The following is a 17,154-nucleotide window of genomic DNA, read 5'->3' on the forward strand; positions in this document are numbered from 1 at the left end:
CCAACACGAGCAGATGAAGATACAGAGGCACGGCGATCTGTGATTAAAATTCATGTACTTAAAGCTGTCAAGGCCAGAGATGTTGGTGGAATGTCCCTGTCCCATGACTCCGGAAGCTGTTGGCTTTTCTTTTTCGCATGGTGTGCTACTTTGTTTATGTAAAACACCTTTTTTTAAAAAAAAAAAGTGCTTCTTAAATTATCTATACAGCTGAAGAAAATTCTACATTTAAGCTATTTTTTCTTCCACAGGGAATTGCTTTTGAATAACAATCTGTTACGGGTTTTGCCTTACGAACTGGGAAGACTCTTTCAACTACAGACCCTGGGTTTAAAAGGTCAGGGCTGATGAGCATCATTTATACACATTAAATATCCTACCTTGCATTTCTGGTTTGTCTTTTTTTAAAGAAGTTTGCAGATAAGTCTGTTGAGGCCCCTATTCCCTCCCTCCATCTTTGTGGCCCCCTCCACTGCCCCCACAATGCCAGGGTACATTTTATGGCCATTTTATACATTTGTTTTGTAGCTTTTATGTGTTCAGTTTTTTTTTAATCCAGTGCTGTGATTTCAGTTTTATAAGGAGGGCAGATGTGATTGAATAAGGTGAGGTGGTTCATTTTGTGATGGGGCTTTTATCCAACGTGGTTTGATTTTAAGTGACTGGAATGCTGCTGTTTAAAATTAGAATTAGAACATTACAGCGCAGTACAGGCCCTTCGGCCCTCGATGTTGCGCCGACCTGTGAAACCATCTGACCTACACTATTCCATTTTCATCCATGTGTCTATCCAATGTCCACTTAAATGCCCTTAAAGTTGGCGAATCTACTACTGCTGCAGGCAGGGTGTTCCACGCCCTTACTACTCTCTGAGTAAAGAAACTACCTCTCACATCTGTCCTATATCTATCACCCCTCAACTTGAAGCTATGTCCCCTCGTGTTTGCCATCACCATCCGAGGAAAAAGACGCTCACTATCCACCCTATCTAACCCTCTGATTATCTTATGTCTCTATTAAGTCACCTCTCCTCCTCCTCCTCCTCTCCAACGAAAACAACCTCAAGTCCCTCAGCCTTTCCTCGTAAGACCTTCCCTCCATACCAGGCAACATCCTAGTAAATTTCCTCTGCACCCTTTCCATAGCTTCCACATCCTTCCTATAATGCGGTGACCAGAACTGCACGCAATACTCCAGGTGCGGTCTCACCAGAGTTTTGTACAGCTGCAGCATGACCTCGTGGCTCCGAAACTCGACCCCCCTACTAATAAAAGCTAACGCACCATATGCCTTCTTAACAGCCCTATTAACCTGGTTAGCAACCTTCAGGGATTTATGCACCTGGACACCAAGATCTCTCTGTTCATCTACACTACCAAGAATCTTCCCATTAGCCCAGTACTCTGCATTCCTGTTACTCCTTCCAAAGTGAATCACCTCACACTTTTCCGCATTAAACTCCATTTGCCATCTCTCAGCCCAGCTCTGCAGCCTATCTATGTCTCTCTGTACCCTACAACATCCTTCGGCACTATCCACAACTCCACCGACCTTAGTGTCATCTGCAAATTTACTAACCCACCCTTCTACACCCTCATCCAGGTCATTTATAAAAATGACAAACAGCAGTGGCCCCAAAACAGATCCTTGCGGTACACCACTAGTAACTAAACTCCAGGATGAACATTTGCCATCAACCACCACCCTCTGTCTTCTTTCAGCTAGCCAACTTCTGATCCAAAGCTCTAAATCACCTTCAACCCCATACTTACGTATTTTCTGCAATAGCCTACCGTGGGGAACCTTATCAAACGCCTTACTGAAATCCATATACACCACATCCACTGCTTTACCCTCATCCACCTGTTTGGTCACCTTCTCGAAAAACTCAATAAGGTTTGTGAGGCACGACCTACCCGTCACAAAACCGTGCTGACTATCTCTAATGTACTTATTCTTTTCAAGATGATTATAAATCCTGTCTCTTATAACCTTTTCCAACATTTTACCCACAACCGAAGTAAGGCTCACAGGTCTATAATTACCAGGGCTGTCTCTACTCCCCTTCTTGAACAAGGGGACAACATTTGCAATCCTCCAGTCTTCCGGCACTATTCCTGTCGACAATGACGACATAAAGATCAAGGACAAAGGCTCTGCAATCTCCTCCCTAGCTTCCCAGAGAATCCTAGGATAAATCCCATCTGGCCCAGGGGACTTAGCTATTTTCACACTTTCCAAAATTGCTAACGCCTCCTCCTTGTGAACCTCAATCCCATCTAGCCTCGTAGCCTAAAAAATCCAAGTAATTTCTAAAGGTTTTTTTTTTGGTGGCTCCTTAATTGTGGATTTGCTGTGCGATGTCTGCCAAAACCACATGTTTGCCAAGAAAACTTAAGTAGCAGTATTTTCCTTGCTGTCCTGTTGTTTGGTAATTGATTACATTAGATCACAGATGAAACTTTTTCTTTTCCCCCCCTTGTTTCTATTTAAACTGTTGGTAGAAGGCATGCATTTCAAAGCTTATTTCTCAAACTTGGCTGATCTAAAGGAGTGTTTTTCAAATGTTTGTGGGGGGATTCCGCCGCAAATATTGATGCGCTCTTAAGGATTCAGAGCCCTAACTTATGAGCTCTAACTTACAAAAGAGACTGAGAGGAAAATGGTCATGTCAATGCAAAATAGTTATAAAGTTTGGGTACAGCAACAGAAATTGGGAGCTAATAAGTTCAACAAATATACAAAAATGAATTCTTGACATACTGTTTTGTGGTGTGAAAGCCTGTTCCTGAATGAATGGGGTCCATAAGGCCTTTCAGGGTTCATGGACTCATTGAAAAGTAGTAACCTAAATTTAATTTAAAAACTACATTGTGTAGACTTGACTGAAGATATTGGAGTTGATTACAAGTATAGGAAATATACTTCCAATCATTGAGTGGTGGCATACCTGTTGCAAAAAATGTTTTTTTTTTGTCATTTACTTCCTTACTTTTAGATTGCTTGCCCTCCATGGTATGCACCAATTCCCTTGCCAAGTTGGCAGGTCAGTGATTTCTGTCAAGTTTTTGTCAGTACTGCTCAACAATTATCTGCTGGTTATGTGAAAGTGAATGATCAATTGCTCCCTGATTTTGTTCCTGTCCCCACTTCCATGGGAGACAGTCTTGATCTTCTCTCAGTCCTTGGTGGCTGAGCTGAGGTTAGGAAGTTGTCTTTTGGGAAAATGTAATGAAATCAAATGGTACCACTCTATGGCACAACACCATAATATTTGATTTTGTGGCAATAAGTCACCTTGTGTATTATCAAAATACATATAATTCTAGTTTTTTTTTGATGACAGGCAATCCTTTGTCACAGGATATTTTGAACCTCTATCAAGAGCCAGATGGCACAAGGAAGCTACTGAACTACATGCTTGATAATTTAGCAGGTATTTTATGAGCTTTTTCTATTGATGACAATAGCAGCATTTTAATGCTTACTATAGTTGTTTCAAAAATGTGATAGCCACTGTTTTATAAAACAGTGGCTGTTTGCATTCTAATAAGCTAAAACACAAAGCCTAGCAAGAAAGGGAAAATTGTGTTGCACAGTTTCAGTATATTTTGATTTATTTTTGTATGTGTGCAATAATTTATTTGAATTGTTACAACTTAACGGAGCAACAGATTGAGATGTAATTGTCTTGCCTTTCTTCTCTCCCACTATGGCTTCCCATTTTCTGCCTTCACTACAGCAATTTTTAAAAATTAATGCACAGGATGTAGGTGTTGCCCATCCCTAATTGCCCTTGAGAAGGTGGTGGCGACCTGCTGCCTTGAATCCAAGTGGGTGACTTGCTAGGCTATTTCAGGGGGCAATTGGAGTCAACCACATTGCTGTGGGTCTGGAGTTATATAGGCCAGACTGGGTAAGGACAGCAGATTTTCTTTGCTGAAGGACATTAATGAATTAGATGGATTTTTACAACAATGCAGTTGTTTCATGCTCACCATACTAGCTTATTATTCAGATTTTTTCTTAATTAATTGAATTTAAGCTGCTGTGGTAGGATTTGAACTCGTGTCCAGAGTACAAGTATCTGTTGATCGGGTCAGAAGAGCGGGCCGGCTTGAGCAAGCTTTTTCACACCTTACAGTGATTTGCTTCAGAAATGCAGATGTCCTACTACAAATTGCCCATTCTCTAAGCTGTGGCTGATAGGAGGCCAGGAAGACATGAGAACTGTTAGAAAAGCAGGAATCTTGCATTTTAAAAAATGTTCTTATTTTTTCTTCTAAGTTCATCCAGAGCAGCTTCCTCAGAGGCCATGGATCACTTTGAAGGAAAGAGACCAAGTGTTGCCAACAGGTAAATATATACTGACATCAGTAAACCTGGATGTATATTTGATGTGAATCTGTCGCTTCTGAATCTCTCCTGATTCCTTGCTGCACAAATGATGCGAAGGAGTTTCCTTGTACATTTTAAATGATTGTTTAATCAATTTCTTAATATATCAATGTGGATGGATACTTAGGTACTGAATCAATGACATTCTGCTGTCTGTAGTTAACAGAATTAAAAATCAAGTGTGATGCAATAGTAGACATTTATGTAAGGTATGGTACTTTCATCAAGTTTCATTGATGAAAGTATATAGTAAACATTTATCCTGCATTGAGAGTGGGGTTCAGTTGGGACAATGTGCAAACCCTTTCTGCTGCTGTTATGATTATTTAGGTGCATTGTAGGTGTTGTAAAGGATGATGCATAGCAGTTTGATGTTCAACATGAAATATGCCAAATACACAAACCAGATTTATGGAGTGAGGAATGAAGAATAGGGCTTGGATTCATTATGAACTATTTAAGAGCTTGTTGGGCAACTATTGTGGTGAAATAGTTTTGCTGTTCTAGTGTATTTTTTTATATGAATGTTCCATCTGAAGTCTTAATAATGATATGTATGAACTGCACTCAACTTGACAGACCACATTGTCAGATTTATATCTTCATGTACAAATGCTGTGCTCCATAAAAATCTCCAACTATGTGTTTATTACCGTTCCCCTTATTTTATTCTTTATAAAGACCCCCACTTTTGATCAATCAGCTAACTTCTTCAGGTCTCGCTATAGTATTGTAGTGTACTGCCATGCTTTTTTTTTTAAATTTTCCTGTCCTCAGTATCTTTGGTTCAAATGTGACTCTCCTACTGGTAACAACTGCTTTTTCAGACGCTGTCGATAACACTTTTTTGTATCTAATTGATCTCTGGTTATTTTATAGTATCTGCTACCCAAAGGGCCATCTTGTTATAAGTTGGCCAAGTACACTTACTTTTCTTGACAGCATAATTACAGTGCTACATCACCTTGCCTGCAGGATTGTTTTCTGGGGGTGTTGAGGAAGTTCTGAAACTGTGTAAAAATATAAGGGGAAAAACTTGATGCAAGGCAAATCTTCCTTCATAGAATGATAAAGCACAGAAGGAGACCTTACAGCCCATCGTGCCTGTTCCTGCTTTTTGAAAGTGCCACCCAATTAGAGCCACACCCTTGCTCATTCCCCATAGCACTGAAAATTTTTCTCTTTTTCAAGTATTTATCCAAATCCCTTTTGAATGTAATTACTGAACTGGCTTCCATCACCTTTCAGGCAATGCATTCTGTGTCATAACAACTTACTGCATTTTTTTTATGCCACCACTGGTTATTTTGCCAGTTATCTTTCAATCTACATTTTCTGATTTCAGACCCTATTGCCACTGGAAACAGTTTCTCCTTAGTTACTCTATCAAAACCCTTCATGATTTTGAGCACCTCTAGCAAATCTCCTCTTAACCATCTCTACTCTAAGGTGCAGAACCCCAATTTCTCCAGTCTCTTCGTGCAACAGAAGTGTGTCATCCCATTCTAGTAAATTTCTTCTGCACCCTCTCTAAGGCCTTGACATTCTTCCTAAAGTGTGGTGTCCAGAGTTGGCCACAATAGTCTAGCTGGGGCCTAACTAGTATCTTATAAAGGTTTAGCATAACTTTCTTGCTTTTGTACTCTCTGCCTCTATTATAAAGTCAAAGATCCTGTATGCCTTTTCAACAGCCGTTTCAACTAATCTTGCCATCTTCTAAGACTTGGGTATATGCACCTCCTTTAAAATTATACCGTATAGTTTATAATGTCTCTCCTTATTCTTCCTACTTATGTGAATCACTTTGCACTTCTCTGCATTAAATTTCATCTGTCATGTGTCTGTCCATTTCACCAGTCTGCCTATGTCCTCCTGAAGTCTGGTGTTTCGTGTCATCTGCAGACTTTGTACACCCAAATCCAGGTGGTTACTGGACATCAAAAAAGGCAACTGTCCCAAAACTGACCTCTGGAGATACCACTGCATGCTTCCCTTTAGTCTGAAAAACATTCGTTCACCACTACTTTGCTTTCTGTCACTTAGCCAATATCTTATCCTCGTTGTCGCTGCCCCTTTTAATCTCAAGGGTTTCAATTTTGCCAACAAATCTACTATGTGGTACTTCATCAAACGCCTTTTGAAAGTCCATATACACATCAACCACACTACCCTCATTAACCCTCTCTGAGTTCTTCGAAGAAGTAACAATCAAATTAGTCAAGTACAATTTTCCTTTAAGAAATTTGTGCTGACTTTCATTTTATTAACCCAGATCTTTGCAAGTGCCAATTTTTGTCCCAGTTTAATGCCTTTCAAAGTTTCTGCACTATTGACATTGGACTGACTGGTTTGTAGTTGTTGGGTTTATCCGCCTCCCCATTTTTGAACTGGGGTGTAAGATTTGTATTAAAAAAAAAAGTCAAAACAAATGTTGATGGAATGCACTGGATGTATAATGAAATGTATGCTACTTATTGTTGACCAGTCAGCTGCACGTGTTATATATATTTATCATAGCCCAAGTAGTGTGTACATCAGTGTGAATAACAGAACTATATAGGCACTGTGAAGACTGTAATTTTGTTGTGGATGTTGCAGTTGAAGTGAATTTTCATCCCTTGATGCTGATAATTACTATGTAGTGCTGTTAGTTTTATATTGTCTGTTTTGCTGTTGGACAGAGTTCATTTATCAGATTGAGTTTGCAGTTTAAACACGGCAAACTTGCATTTAACAGTTCAGTTAATTCTGTTGTGTCCCGCACCTTCCAATTACAGTAGATATTGTAAAACTTGTGGTTCTCCCTTTTAAATAAATAATTTAACAGGAAAACATTTGTGTTGAACCACAACATAAAATAATTTGCCTTCATCAAGAAAATAAAAGTATTCCTGAAAGCATTAACAGTTTCTGCACACACATCCTTGTATCAGAATTTTGACAGTTTTCACAAGGCATGCTAGCAACTCTACCAGTGCTTGAGGCCGGAAACTCTGTTGTCTCAGTGATGTAATATTTCAATAAGTCACTTATGTTGAAATGCCAGACAAAAGCTGCACTAGTTTTGCTGAAAAGTACACCTGGCCATATATCTTTGAATCAAAATTATCATGATAAGTGCTTTACCCAGAGTTAATAAGTGATTTTCCTTCATCTGATTATCAATTAGTCTTGAAATTATGGTTAAAAGCAGTTCAGCCCTCTTTGCAATTGTGAATCAAGAGTTGCCACTTCATTGAATGAATTAATAAGTTGATAGACTTTATCTTGTTGGACTCTGTGTACTTGAGCAGTAAAATAACAATCCTAGCTGAAATATTTTTATGTGGATTGTCATAGAGTCTTGTAGCATGGAGGGAGGTTATTTGGCCCATCGTGTCTACGCCAACTCTAACAGAGTCCACTCCCTGCTCTTTTCATCTAACCTTTTATAATTTGTTCCTTTTCAAGAATATATCTAATTTCCTTTTGAAAGTCGCTATTAAATCTATCTGCTTCCAACTCTATTTCAGTCAGTGCCTTCCAGATCATCACAACTTGCTGCATTAAATAATTCTCCTCATTTTCAGTCAAAAATAAAAAAGCTATCAGTTCTGTTACATATGTTTCCTGTTTGTTTTTGTTTGAGTAAATTAAAATTGTAGTTCAATTTTCAGATGTCACTATTTATATAGCGCCTTTAATATAACAAAACTGTCCAAGATGCTTAACAGGAGCATTATAAAACAAAATACGGCACTGAGCCACATTAAGGAGATATTGGGTCAGATGACTAAATGCGTGGCCAAAGAAGTAGGTTTAAAGGAGCATCTTGAAGGAGGAAAGGGAGCTAGAGAGGCAGTGAGATGTCGGGAGGGAATTCTAGAGTTTGGGGCCTAGGCAACTGAAAGGTAGAGCAATTTTAAAATTGAGGATGCTCATGAATTAGAGGAGTGCAGATATCTCCGGAGAGTTGTGAAGCTGGAGGAGATTAGAGATAGGGAGGCCGTGGAGGGGTTTGAAAACATGGATAAGAATTTTAAAATCAAGTCATTGGTTGAATGGGAGCCAGTGTAGGTCAGCAAGCACGGGGTGATAGGTGAACAGGACTAGGTGCGAGTTAAGATGGGCAGCAGATTTTTGGATGACCTCAAGTTAACAGAGGTTAGAATGTGGGAAACCAGCCAGGAATGTGTTGGAATAGTCGTCTGGAAATAACAAAGGCAGGAATAAGGGTTTCAGCTGCAGATGAGCTGACATGGGGTGAAGTAGGGCAGTGTTATGGAGGTCTGCGCAGTATCTCTGGGTGCACTGCATTAAGCACAAACATGCCACCACCACAAAATAGCATAATGTGTTTTATGAATGTGATCCCCATATGGTGTTTTTTTTTTGTTGTTGTGGGAGGTGTTTGGCTGTTATCATTATGGACCGTGCAAAGCACAGACCAAGTGCTTTCCTGCAGGGAAGGGTTAAATTGAGGCATTGTAGGCTAATTTTATGCAATTTCTAATGGTTGGTTAAAAAACAGCATTTGCTAGGGCTTGACGATGGGTTCCCTTCTCCTCTCCTTCAGAGTAATGTGGAAAAGAAAGACAGTGCAGCATTTTAATGGCTCTTATTTTGTGGTCCAAGCAAAGGGATGGTGCTCGCTGTTCATTGTGCTTACAGCTGCCCACAGATTTTTTGCAGGCTTTTGAACAGCAACTTGGCAGTATTTAAAGCTTTTTTTTCCCCTGTGGCACCTTCGACAGCAACAATCATCTTTTATTTATATTGTGCCTTTAAAGTAGAAAAGTGTCCCAAGGCTCTTCCTTTGGATCTGGGGCAACACATTGTCTTCTCAATCCATCAGATTGAAGCATCCTCAGATATGCGTCTAAACTAGGAAGTATGAATTGGAATATTTAATTCAATGCTTTCACAGAAAGTGACATGGAGAAGGAAAGAAAGATGCGATTGAGAGATAAGAGACAAAGGAAAAGTTTAAAAAAAAAACTAAATCTTCAAAACTAATTAAAATCTGAAGGGATGAGAGCATATTTGTAAAATTAAATTTTCAGTCAGCAAGGTGGTTTGGCACTAATTAAGACTTGGCTCACTGTTTAAAAATTCACTTACACCTGAGTGTACCAGCCCTAATCTTTTCTGCCATGTTTATTGGGTATCTAGTGTCTAAGTACCACAACTTCATGCTGTTTGTGCATTTTAATGTCAGATCTCTCGACAAGATAGTGAAGCTTGCAGAGGAGTAGGGCAACTTGGACAGCAACTTCCAGATTTCTGCAGTTAACTGCACGTGCAGATGCTAGAAGTTGCTGTCTGATTTACTCCATAATAATGATGAGTGCTGATTAGTCTCACAGTTACTCCAACCTCAAGAATGGGTCTGCTTTTAGTGTCGGTGGTGGCTCAGTTGGTAGCCCTCTCACCTCTTGAGTCGCAAGGTTCTGGGTTCAAGTCCCACACCAGGGCATTGGGTAGGTGGTGGCATGTGGTAATGTCACTGGACTAGTAATCGAGAGGGCCAGGCCAGTGCTGTGGGGACATTGGTTCGAATCCCACCACAGCGTATGATGAAATTTGAATTCCTGATATTCTACATCCCAGAGTGTTGAAAGAAGTAACTATGGAGATAGTGGATGCATCGGTGATCATCTCCCAAAATTCTATAGATTGTGGAACAGTTCCTGCAGATTGGAAGGTAGCAAATGTCACCCTGCTATTTAAGAAGGATGGGAGAGAGAAGACAGGCAACTACAGACCTGTTAGCCTTATATCAGTAGTAGGAAAAATGCTAGAATATATTCTAAAGGATGTGATAAATGGACATTTGGATAATAATGATATGATTGGGCATAGCCAACATGGATTTATGAATGGGAAATCATGTTTGACGAACGTGTTGGAGTTTTTTGAGGATGTTACTAACCGAATTGATAAAGGGGAGTCAGTGGACGTGGTATACTTTGATTTTCAGAAGGCTTTTGATAAAGTCCCTCACAGGAGGTTGGTTAACAAAATTAAAGCACATGGGATAGGAGGGAATATACTGACATGGATTAAGGATTGGTTAAAAGGCCGAAAACAGAGTGTAGGAATAAACGGTTCATTCTCGCGTTGGCAGGCTGTGACTAGTGAGGTACCGCAAGGATCAGTACTTGGGGCCCCAGTTGTTCACAATATTTATCAATGATTTGGATGTGGGGCCCAAATGTAATATTTCCAAGTTCGCAGAAGACACAAAACTAGGTGGGAATGTGTGCTGTGAGGAAGATGCAAAGCGGCTTCAAGGGGATTTGGACAGGTTAAGTGAGTTGGCAAGAACATGGCAGATGGAATATAATGTGGAAAAATGTGAGGTAGTCCACTTTGGTGGGAGGAATAGATGTGCAGAGTATTTCTTAAATTGTAAGAGATTAGAAAGTGTAGATGTACAAAGGGACCTGGGTGTCCTCGTCCATAAATCACTGAAAGCTAATGTGCAGGTACAGCAAGGAATCAGGAAGGCTAATGGCATCTTAACCTTTATGGTAAGAAGATTTGAGTACAGGAGTAATGAAGGCTTACTGCAATTGAATAGAACCTTGGTTAGTTTGAACCTGGAGTACTGTGTGCAGTTTTGGTCCCTTTACCTTAGGAAGGATATTATTGCCATAGAGGGAGTGCAACGAAGGTTCACCAGACTTGTTCCCGGGACGGCGGGACTGTCCTATGAAGAGAGATTGGGGAAATTGGGCCCATATTCTCGAGATTTTCAAAGAATGAGAGTTGATTTCATTGAAACCTACAAAATACTTAAAAGGGATAGACCAGGTAGATGCAGGTAAGATGTTTCCCCCGGTTGGGGAGTCTAGAATAAGTGATACAATTTCAAAATAAGGGGGAAGCCACTTAGGACCAAGGTGAGGAGAAATTTCATTACTCAGAAGGTTGTGAATCTTTGGAATTCTCTACCCCAGAGAGCTGTGGAAGCTTAGTCATTGAGTATGTTTAAAGCAGAGATTGGCAGATTTCTAAATACCAATGACGATAGTGTGGAAAAAAGGCATTGAAGTGGAAGATCAGCCATGATCATATTGAATGGTGGAACAGGCTCGATAGGCTGAATGGCCTACTTCTGCTCCCATGTACCTAATTAATAGATCTGAATTTTTTTTCAAAAAGCTAGTGTAATGCTGACCATAAAACCATCGTCAATTGTTGTAAAAACCCATCTCGTTCACTAATGCCCTTTGGGGAAAGAAATCTGCTGTCCTTACCTGGTCTGGCCTACATGTGACTCCAGATCCACAGCAATATGGTTGACTCTTAAATGCCTTCTGAAATGGCCTAGCAAGCCACTCCGCTCAAGGGCAATTAGGGATGGGCAATAAATGGCTGGCCTAGCATTTAAAAAAAAAAGTCTGATACTCCAGTGCAGTACAGAGGAGTGCTGCACTGTCAGAGGTACTATCTTTCCGATGAGATCTTAAACCGAGGCCTCATCTGCCTGCTCAGGTGAACGTAGAAGATCCCATGACACTATTTCAGAGACGAGCAGGGGAGCTATCCATGGTGTCCTGGCCAAAAGTTATTCCTCAGTCAGCGTCACAAAAACAGATTATCTGGTCATTATCACCATTGTGTTTGTGGGAGGTTATGTTTAGTTTTATGTTTAGAGATACAGCACTGAAACAGGCCTTTCGGCCCACCGAGTCTGTGCCGACCATCAACCACCCATTTTATACTAATCCTACACTAATCCCATATTCCTACCACATCCCCACCTGACCCTGTATTTCCCTACCACCTACCTATACTAGGGGCAATTTATAATGGCCAATTTACCTATCAACCTGCAAGTCTTTTGGCTTGTGGGAGGAAACCGGAGCACCCGGAGAAAACCCACGCAGACACAGGGAGAACTTGCAAACTCGACACAGGCAGCACCCAGAATTGAACCCGGGTCGCTGGAGCTGTGAGGCTGCGGTGCTAACCACTGTGCCGCACTGCTGCATTTCCTATTTTACAACAGTAACTACACTTCAAAAGTGCTTAATTAGCTATAAAGCGCTTTGAGACATCTTGTAGGCATGAAAAATGTCTTATAAATGCAAGTCTGTCCTTTTGAATTAATGAAATTAATCTTCTGATGAATAATTGGTGTTGTGGACACTGCCCTTACCACTTTGAGACTTAAGTTTAAATCCAATTCAGGTTTATGAAATGAAAATTTTCTCTTTCTAGGTTACATATATTAGATTTCTATGTGAATGAAATTGGGAAAGATGAACCCTGTTCCATTTTGAGAACAAAACTGTTTAGAATTGGCTCCCCGCAGTGGATTAATGAGGAAAGGCATCCATTGATGTGGCACAAAGCTGTGCAGACCAGTACATCTCAGATTAAATCTTGGGCTGTGCTGAGTTAGATGATCTCAGCTGTGGTCGCAGTTAAGGATCAGTACTTAATTTCAGATACAGAGATGAAATTGATTGTACAGTACCTGCAGGAAGTGCAGATGGACAGGAATAGTCTGGGCTCTCTCTCTCTCCAGTTTAAATAGTGTGTTAGATGAATGGGCAGCCACCCAAAATATCATGGGCCTCATGGCATCTGTGCAGTTCAGCATGGATCAGGACTATCAGAAGAGAGATAAGATTGGAAGAATTTAAAAAAAAATCTTGATAATACCAGCTCCTTCAGTGAACTAATGGGGAAAGGCACCAACTGATGTATTACAAGTTAAAGATCGCTGGTATAGAAAATGGAAATATGTAGCCAGTAGTTGTTCTACTGACATTATGGATCAAGTACATTGCTGGAGCAGTGGAGAGGGAACTTCAATTATATTGAGCCCATATTGCATCTGACCTGAAATGCTAATTGTTGATTCTCTGACAGCAGTACTGAGAAATGGAGTAGCCAAAATTCAAGGAAATTAGTTTTTAATGAAATCTCCTATTTCACATCTTTTCTTGAATCTGGGGCTCCCAGATTCTAATTAAATTAGCATGTTTGTATATATATTCTGGTATTAATGTTTGGGTGATATTCAGAATGTTCCTTTTATACATGCTTGGACGACATGGATTTCCATATATGATGTCCACATATTTTTCGCTTTACCTCTGCTGTGTATATACAGAACGTTTGATTTGTTTTGTGTTCTATTTTGTTTGGATTTAATAGAATGGTGATCATTGAGCTCCCAGTATTGAGTAAACTGCTGATCGTTTGCGCCTATTAATAATGTATGGATTTTCTTTACAGCATTGTTCACTATCATGTGTTATAATGTTCTATGTGACAAGTATGCCACAAGGCAACTGTACGGCTACTGTCCGTCCTGGGCTTTGAACTGGGAGTACAGAAAAAAGGGAATCATGGAAGAAATTGTAAACTGTGATGCAGACATCCTAAGCCTTCAGGTAAGGCAGATGTGCAACGAAACAAACATTCTCTCTTGCTGTCTTCCTACATGCAATAAGCAAACAAAAGTTGAGTCAAACAAATTGAGGAGGGAGCTATTTATACTTAATAAGCTTAATGGGGTAGTCTACTATCCACATACATAGTTTTGGAATCCCAAGTAGGAGGTCTGAGTTCAAATTGCAATCTTCATTTGAACTTATGATGCAGCATTGTCTGTAGTGATTTTCTGTCTTCATGAAGGATGAGGGAGTGTGTTGCATGCGTTTGTTTCCTCGCTTTCCCCAACGCTTCTTTGCATCTTGGGAAGGTTGAAGCAAAGAAAAAAAAAATATGCGACACCCATCCCCCTCCATCCAAAACATTTAGAAATTTAAAAAAAAAACTTTTAAAGATTAATTCAAATATTACTTCAGAGAATCATAAGCCATATGATGGACAACGGCAACATTGAGAACACTTAGCACTTAGTTAATTTAAATTAACTGCACTGTAATTAAATCTTTCTGGGTTTTATACTTTACTCCAATTCAATGAATTTAGAAGCCCCACATCAACTTTGGAATGACTTCATTTTTTTGTAGTTTTCTAGTCATAAGATTTTTCTAAAGCTCAGCTTGCTGTTCTGCTTCTCCAACAGCCTCCTCTGTAATTTCAAAGATTTGTTGATCCTGCTAAGGCTACCTGTGTGACACCTAGATTTAACTGGTTATTGTTGGTCCTTCTGTGCAATTCTAAGACTTTGTATGGAAAATAATGGGCACAATAAAAGAATGGCTTAGTGAGATATGGTACAAGAGTAAGCTAGGGACTTCCTCATGATGAAAAGTTCAAAAATTTACATTGACGACTGATCAGCCTTTTACCTTAATCGCTCTCTTGAGACATATTGCGGAAAAATGTTTTCACTGCTATATTTTATGGGCATCAAATTGGGGGAACAGAGCAGTGATTGCTCCCCCAGTGTTGATGGAGTACAGTGAAATATTTGTGCACCCTTTGGCAAATCAAGTCAATATAGCATTGTCTCTAGCAATGTCTGTCTCATGTAGGGTAAGGGGGTGTGTTGTTTGTGCTTCTTTATGTCTCCTCTCCAATCTTTCCAATTCTGGGAAACATGTATCAAGGGGGAGAAAAAAGTATAACCATCTTCCTTCCCCAGTATCTGTTTCAAAATATTATGCATTTGAAAACCCATTCAAATATTTCTTAAAAATATAAACATATGTAGTAAAAGGAGAGTCCAGTGAAGGGTAAGGTTGATTTGAGGGATCAAAAGTTCGATCCTCTTGTGGAGGCAGAGAACATGGTTGAGGTACATTTGTCATCATTTGTCATCACTAAATAAGAGGACGCTGATAATGTCACAATAAAAGGAGGAGGTAATAGAAAAATTGGATTGGATAAAAGTAAAGTAGTCGATTTAAAAGGTTGGCAGCGCTCAAAGTAGAAAAATTATCTGATCTATATGAGATGCATCCTAGGTTGCTGAGGGAAATAAGAATGGGAATTGCAGAGGCTGTGGCCATGATCTTCCAGGTCTCCTTGGATGTGGGAGTAGTGCCAGAGGACTGGAAGATTGCAAATGTAACAAACCCTGTTAAAAAGAGAACACTATTAAACCCGGAAACTACAGGCCAGTTAGCCCAGTGTCTGATGAAAAAACTTTGAGATAGTAATCTGGGACAAACATTGGCACAGGGGAAAATGTGGGGAAATAAGTGAAAGCTAGCATTGATTTGTTAAAGGCAACTTATGATCGACTAACTTGATTGAGTTCTTTAAAGTAACAGAGTGGGTTGATGTGTATTTGGACTTTCAAAAGACGTTTTATAAAGTACCACATGGTAGACTTGTTGACAAAATTGAAGCCCATGGAATTAAAACTGCCTTAATTGGTAATGGCTAAGGGACAGAAAGCAGAGAGTAGTGGTGAGCGGTTGTTTTTCCAGACTAGAGGGAAGTGTGCACTGCTGTTCCACAGAGGTCAGTGTTGGGGCCACTGTTCATTTTTGACACATATTCATGGCCTGAACTTCAGTTATACAGGGCATAATTTCAAAGTTTGCAGATGACATGAAACTTGGAAATGTAGTGAACAGTTAGGAGAATAATAACAGGCTGTAGGAAGGCATAGATTGGTGAAATAAGCAGACACGTGGCAAATAAAATTTAAAGCAGAGTAGTTTGAAGTGATTCATGAAGAATGAAGCGAGTAAGTTTAAAGAAAATGGTACAATTTTGAAAGGGGAGCAGGAACTGGGACACCTTGCGATTTATGTGCACAAGTCCTTTGAAGGTAGCAGGGCAAGTTGAGAATGTTTAAAAAAGCAGACTCAATAAATCGAGACAGAGAGTACAAAGGGGAGTAAGTTATGTTAAACCTTTATACATTACTAGTGAGGCCCCAGCTGGAGTACTGTTCATTTCTGGGCACTACACTTAAGGCAGGATGTCCAGGCTTTGGAGAGGGTGCAGAGGAGATTTGCTAAAATAGTACTAGGGATGAAAGACTTAAGTTACGTGGAGAGACTGGAGAAGCTGGGGTTATTCTCCTTAGAGCAGAGAAGGTTGAGGCAAATTTGATAGAGGTGTTTAATATCATGAAGGGTTATCATAGAGTAAATAAGAAGAAACCGGTGCTAGTCACAAAAGGATTGTACTCAAGACTCCGATTTAAAGTAATTGGCAAAAGAATCAGAGGCGACATGAAAAACTTGTTTACGAGTTACGATCTGGAATGCATTGCCTGAAATGGTTGAGGGAGCAGCTTCAATAAGAACTTTTCAAAAGGGATTTGGATAAATACTAAATTTGCAAAACTATGGGACCAATGCAGGTGAGTGGGATTAATTGAGCGGCTCAGGCACAGATACGATGGCCAAATGACCTCCTTTGTGCTGTATCAGTCTATGCATTGGCTAGTGTCCATCGTACTGCCTATGTGAAAGTTTCATTATTGCTTGCTTGCAGTGGGTTTGGTGCTGTTTGCAACTTAGAAGCAATGGAACTTGGAGCAGATTTCCATGTTGCTGGTCAGGCTGTCCAGGCATTTTATTTTCAGGGATATGGTCCATCCACTGTCAAGTGACACTTTTATGGTTGGTTTTAATTTAACGGCCGCACTTTTAAATCCAGTCATGGTATATAGTCAATTTAAACTGACTAGCTTATTTTGATACATTGGTGCAAATTTTGTTAAAGGCTGGAAAAACCATGCTATGTGTTTTTCTCAGTTTATATATAGCCAGTTGTTTCTTGCTAAAATTTGAATGGTTAGGAATTTAACATCCAAGAAGTCCTGGTAAAACTTTTGTGGGATTTGGTTACTGGATTTGTGGGATAGTGGTAATGGATGTTTTT

General features: G+C 39.9%; 1 protein-coding gene across 3 annotated transcripts in view; it reads left to right on the plus strand.

Annotated features, from left to right (window-relative positions):
* The window catches only part of cnot6l (CCR4-NOT transcription complex, subunit 6-like), a 121,814-nt gene that overhangs the window by 55,583 nt on the left and 49,077 nt on the right, over window positions 1–17,154 (plus strand). For 2 of the 3 annotated variants that reach the window (XM_068039193.1, XM_068039184.1), the window contains exons 4-8: window positions 252–337; window positions 2,999–3,046; window positions 3,347–3,436; window positions 4,288–4,356; window positions 13,633–13,790. In XM_068039193.1, the coding sequence (XP_067895294.1) occupies window positions 252–337; window positions 2,999–3,046; window positions 3,347–3,436; window positions 4,288–4,356; window positions 13,633–13,790 (451 nt within the window). The remainder of the gene's footprint in view (window positions 1–251; window positions 338–2,998; window positions 3,047–3,346; window positions 3,437–4,287; window positions 4,357–13,632; window positions 13,791–17,154) is intronic. The other variant, XM_068039204.1, reaches the window with a different exon arrangement.

This window comes from Heterodontus francisci, chromosome 1, assembly GCF_036365525.1.
Source record: "Heterodontus francisci isolate sHetFra1 chromosome 1, sHetFra1.hap1, whole genome shotgun sequence".
NCBI classification, from domain to species: Eukaryota; Metazoa; Chordata; class Chondrichthyes; order Heterodontiformes; family Heterodontidae; genus Heterodontus; species Heterodontus francisci.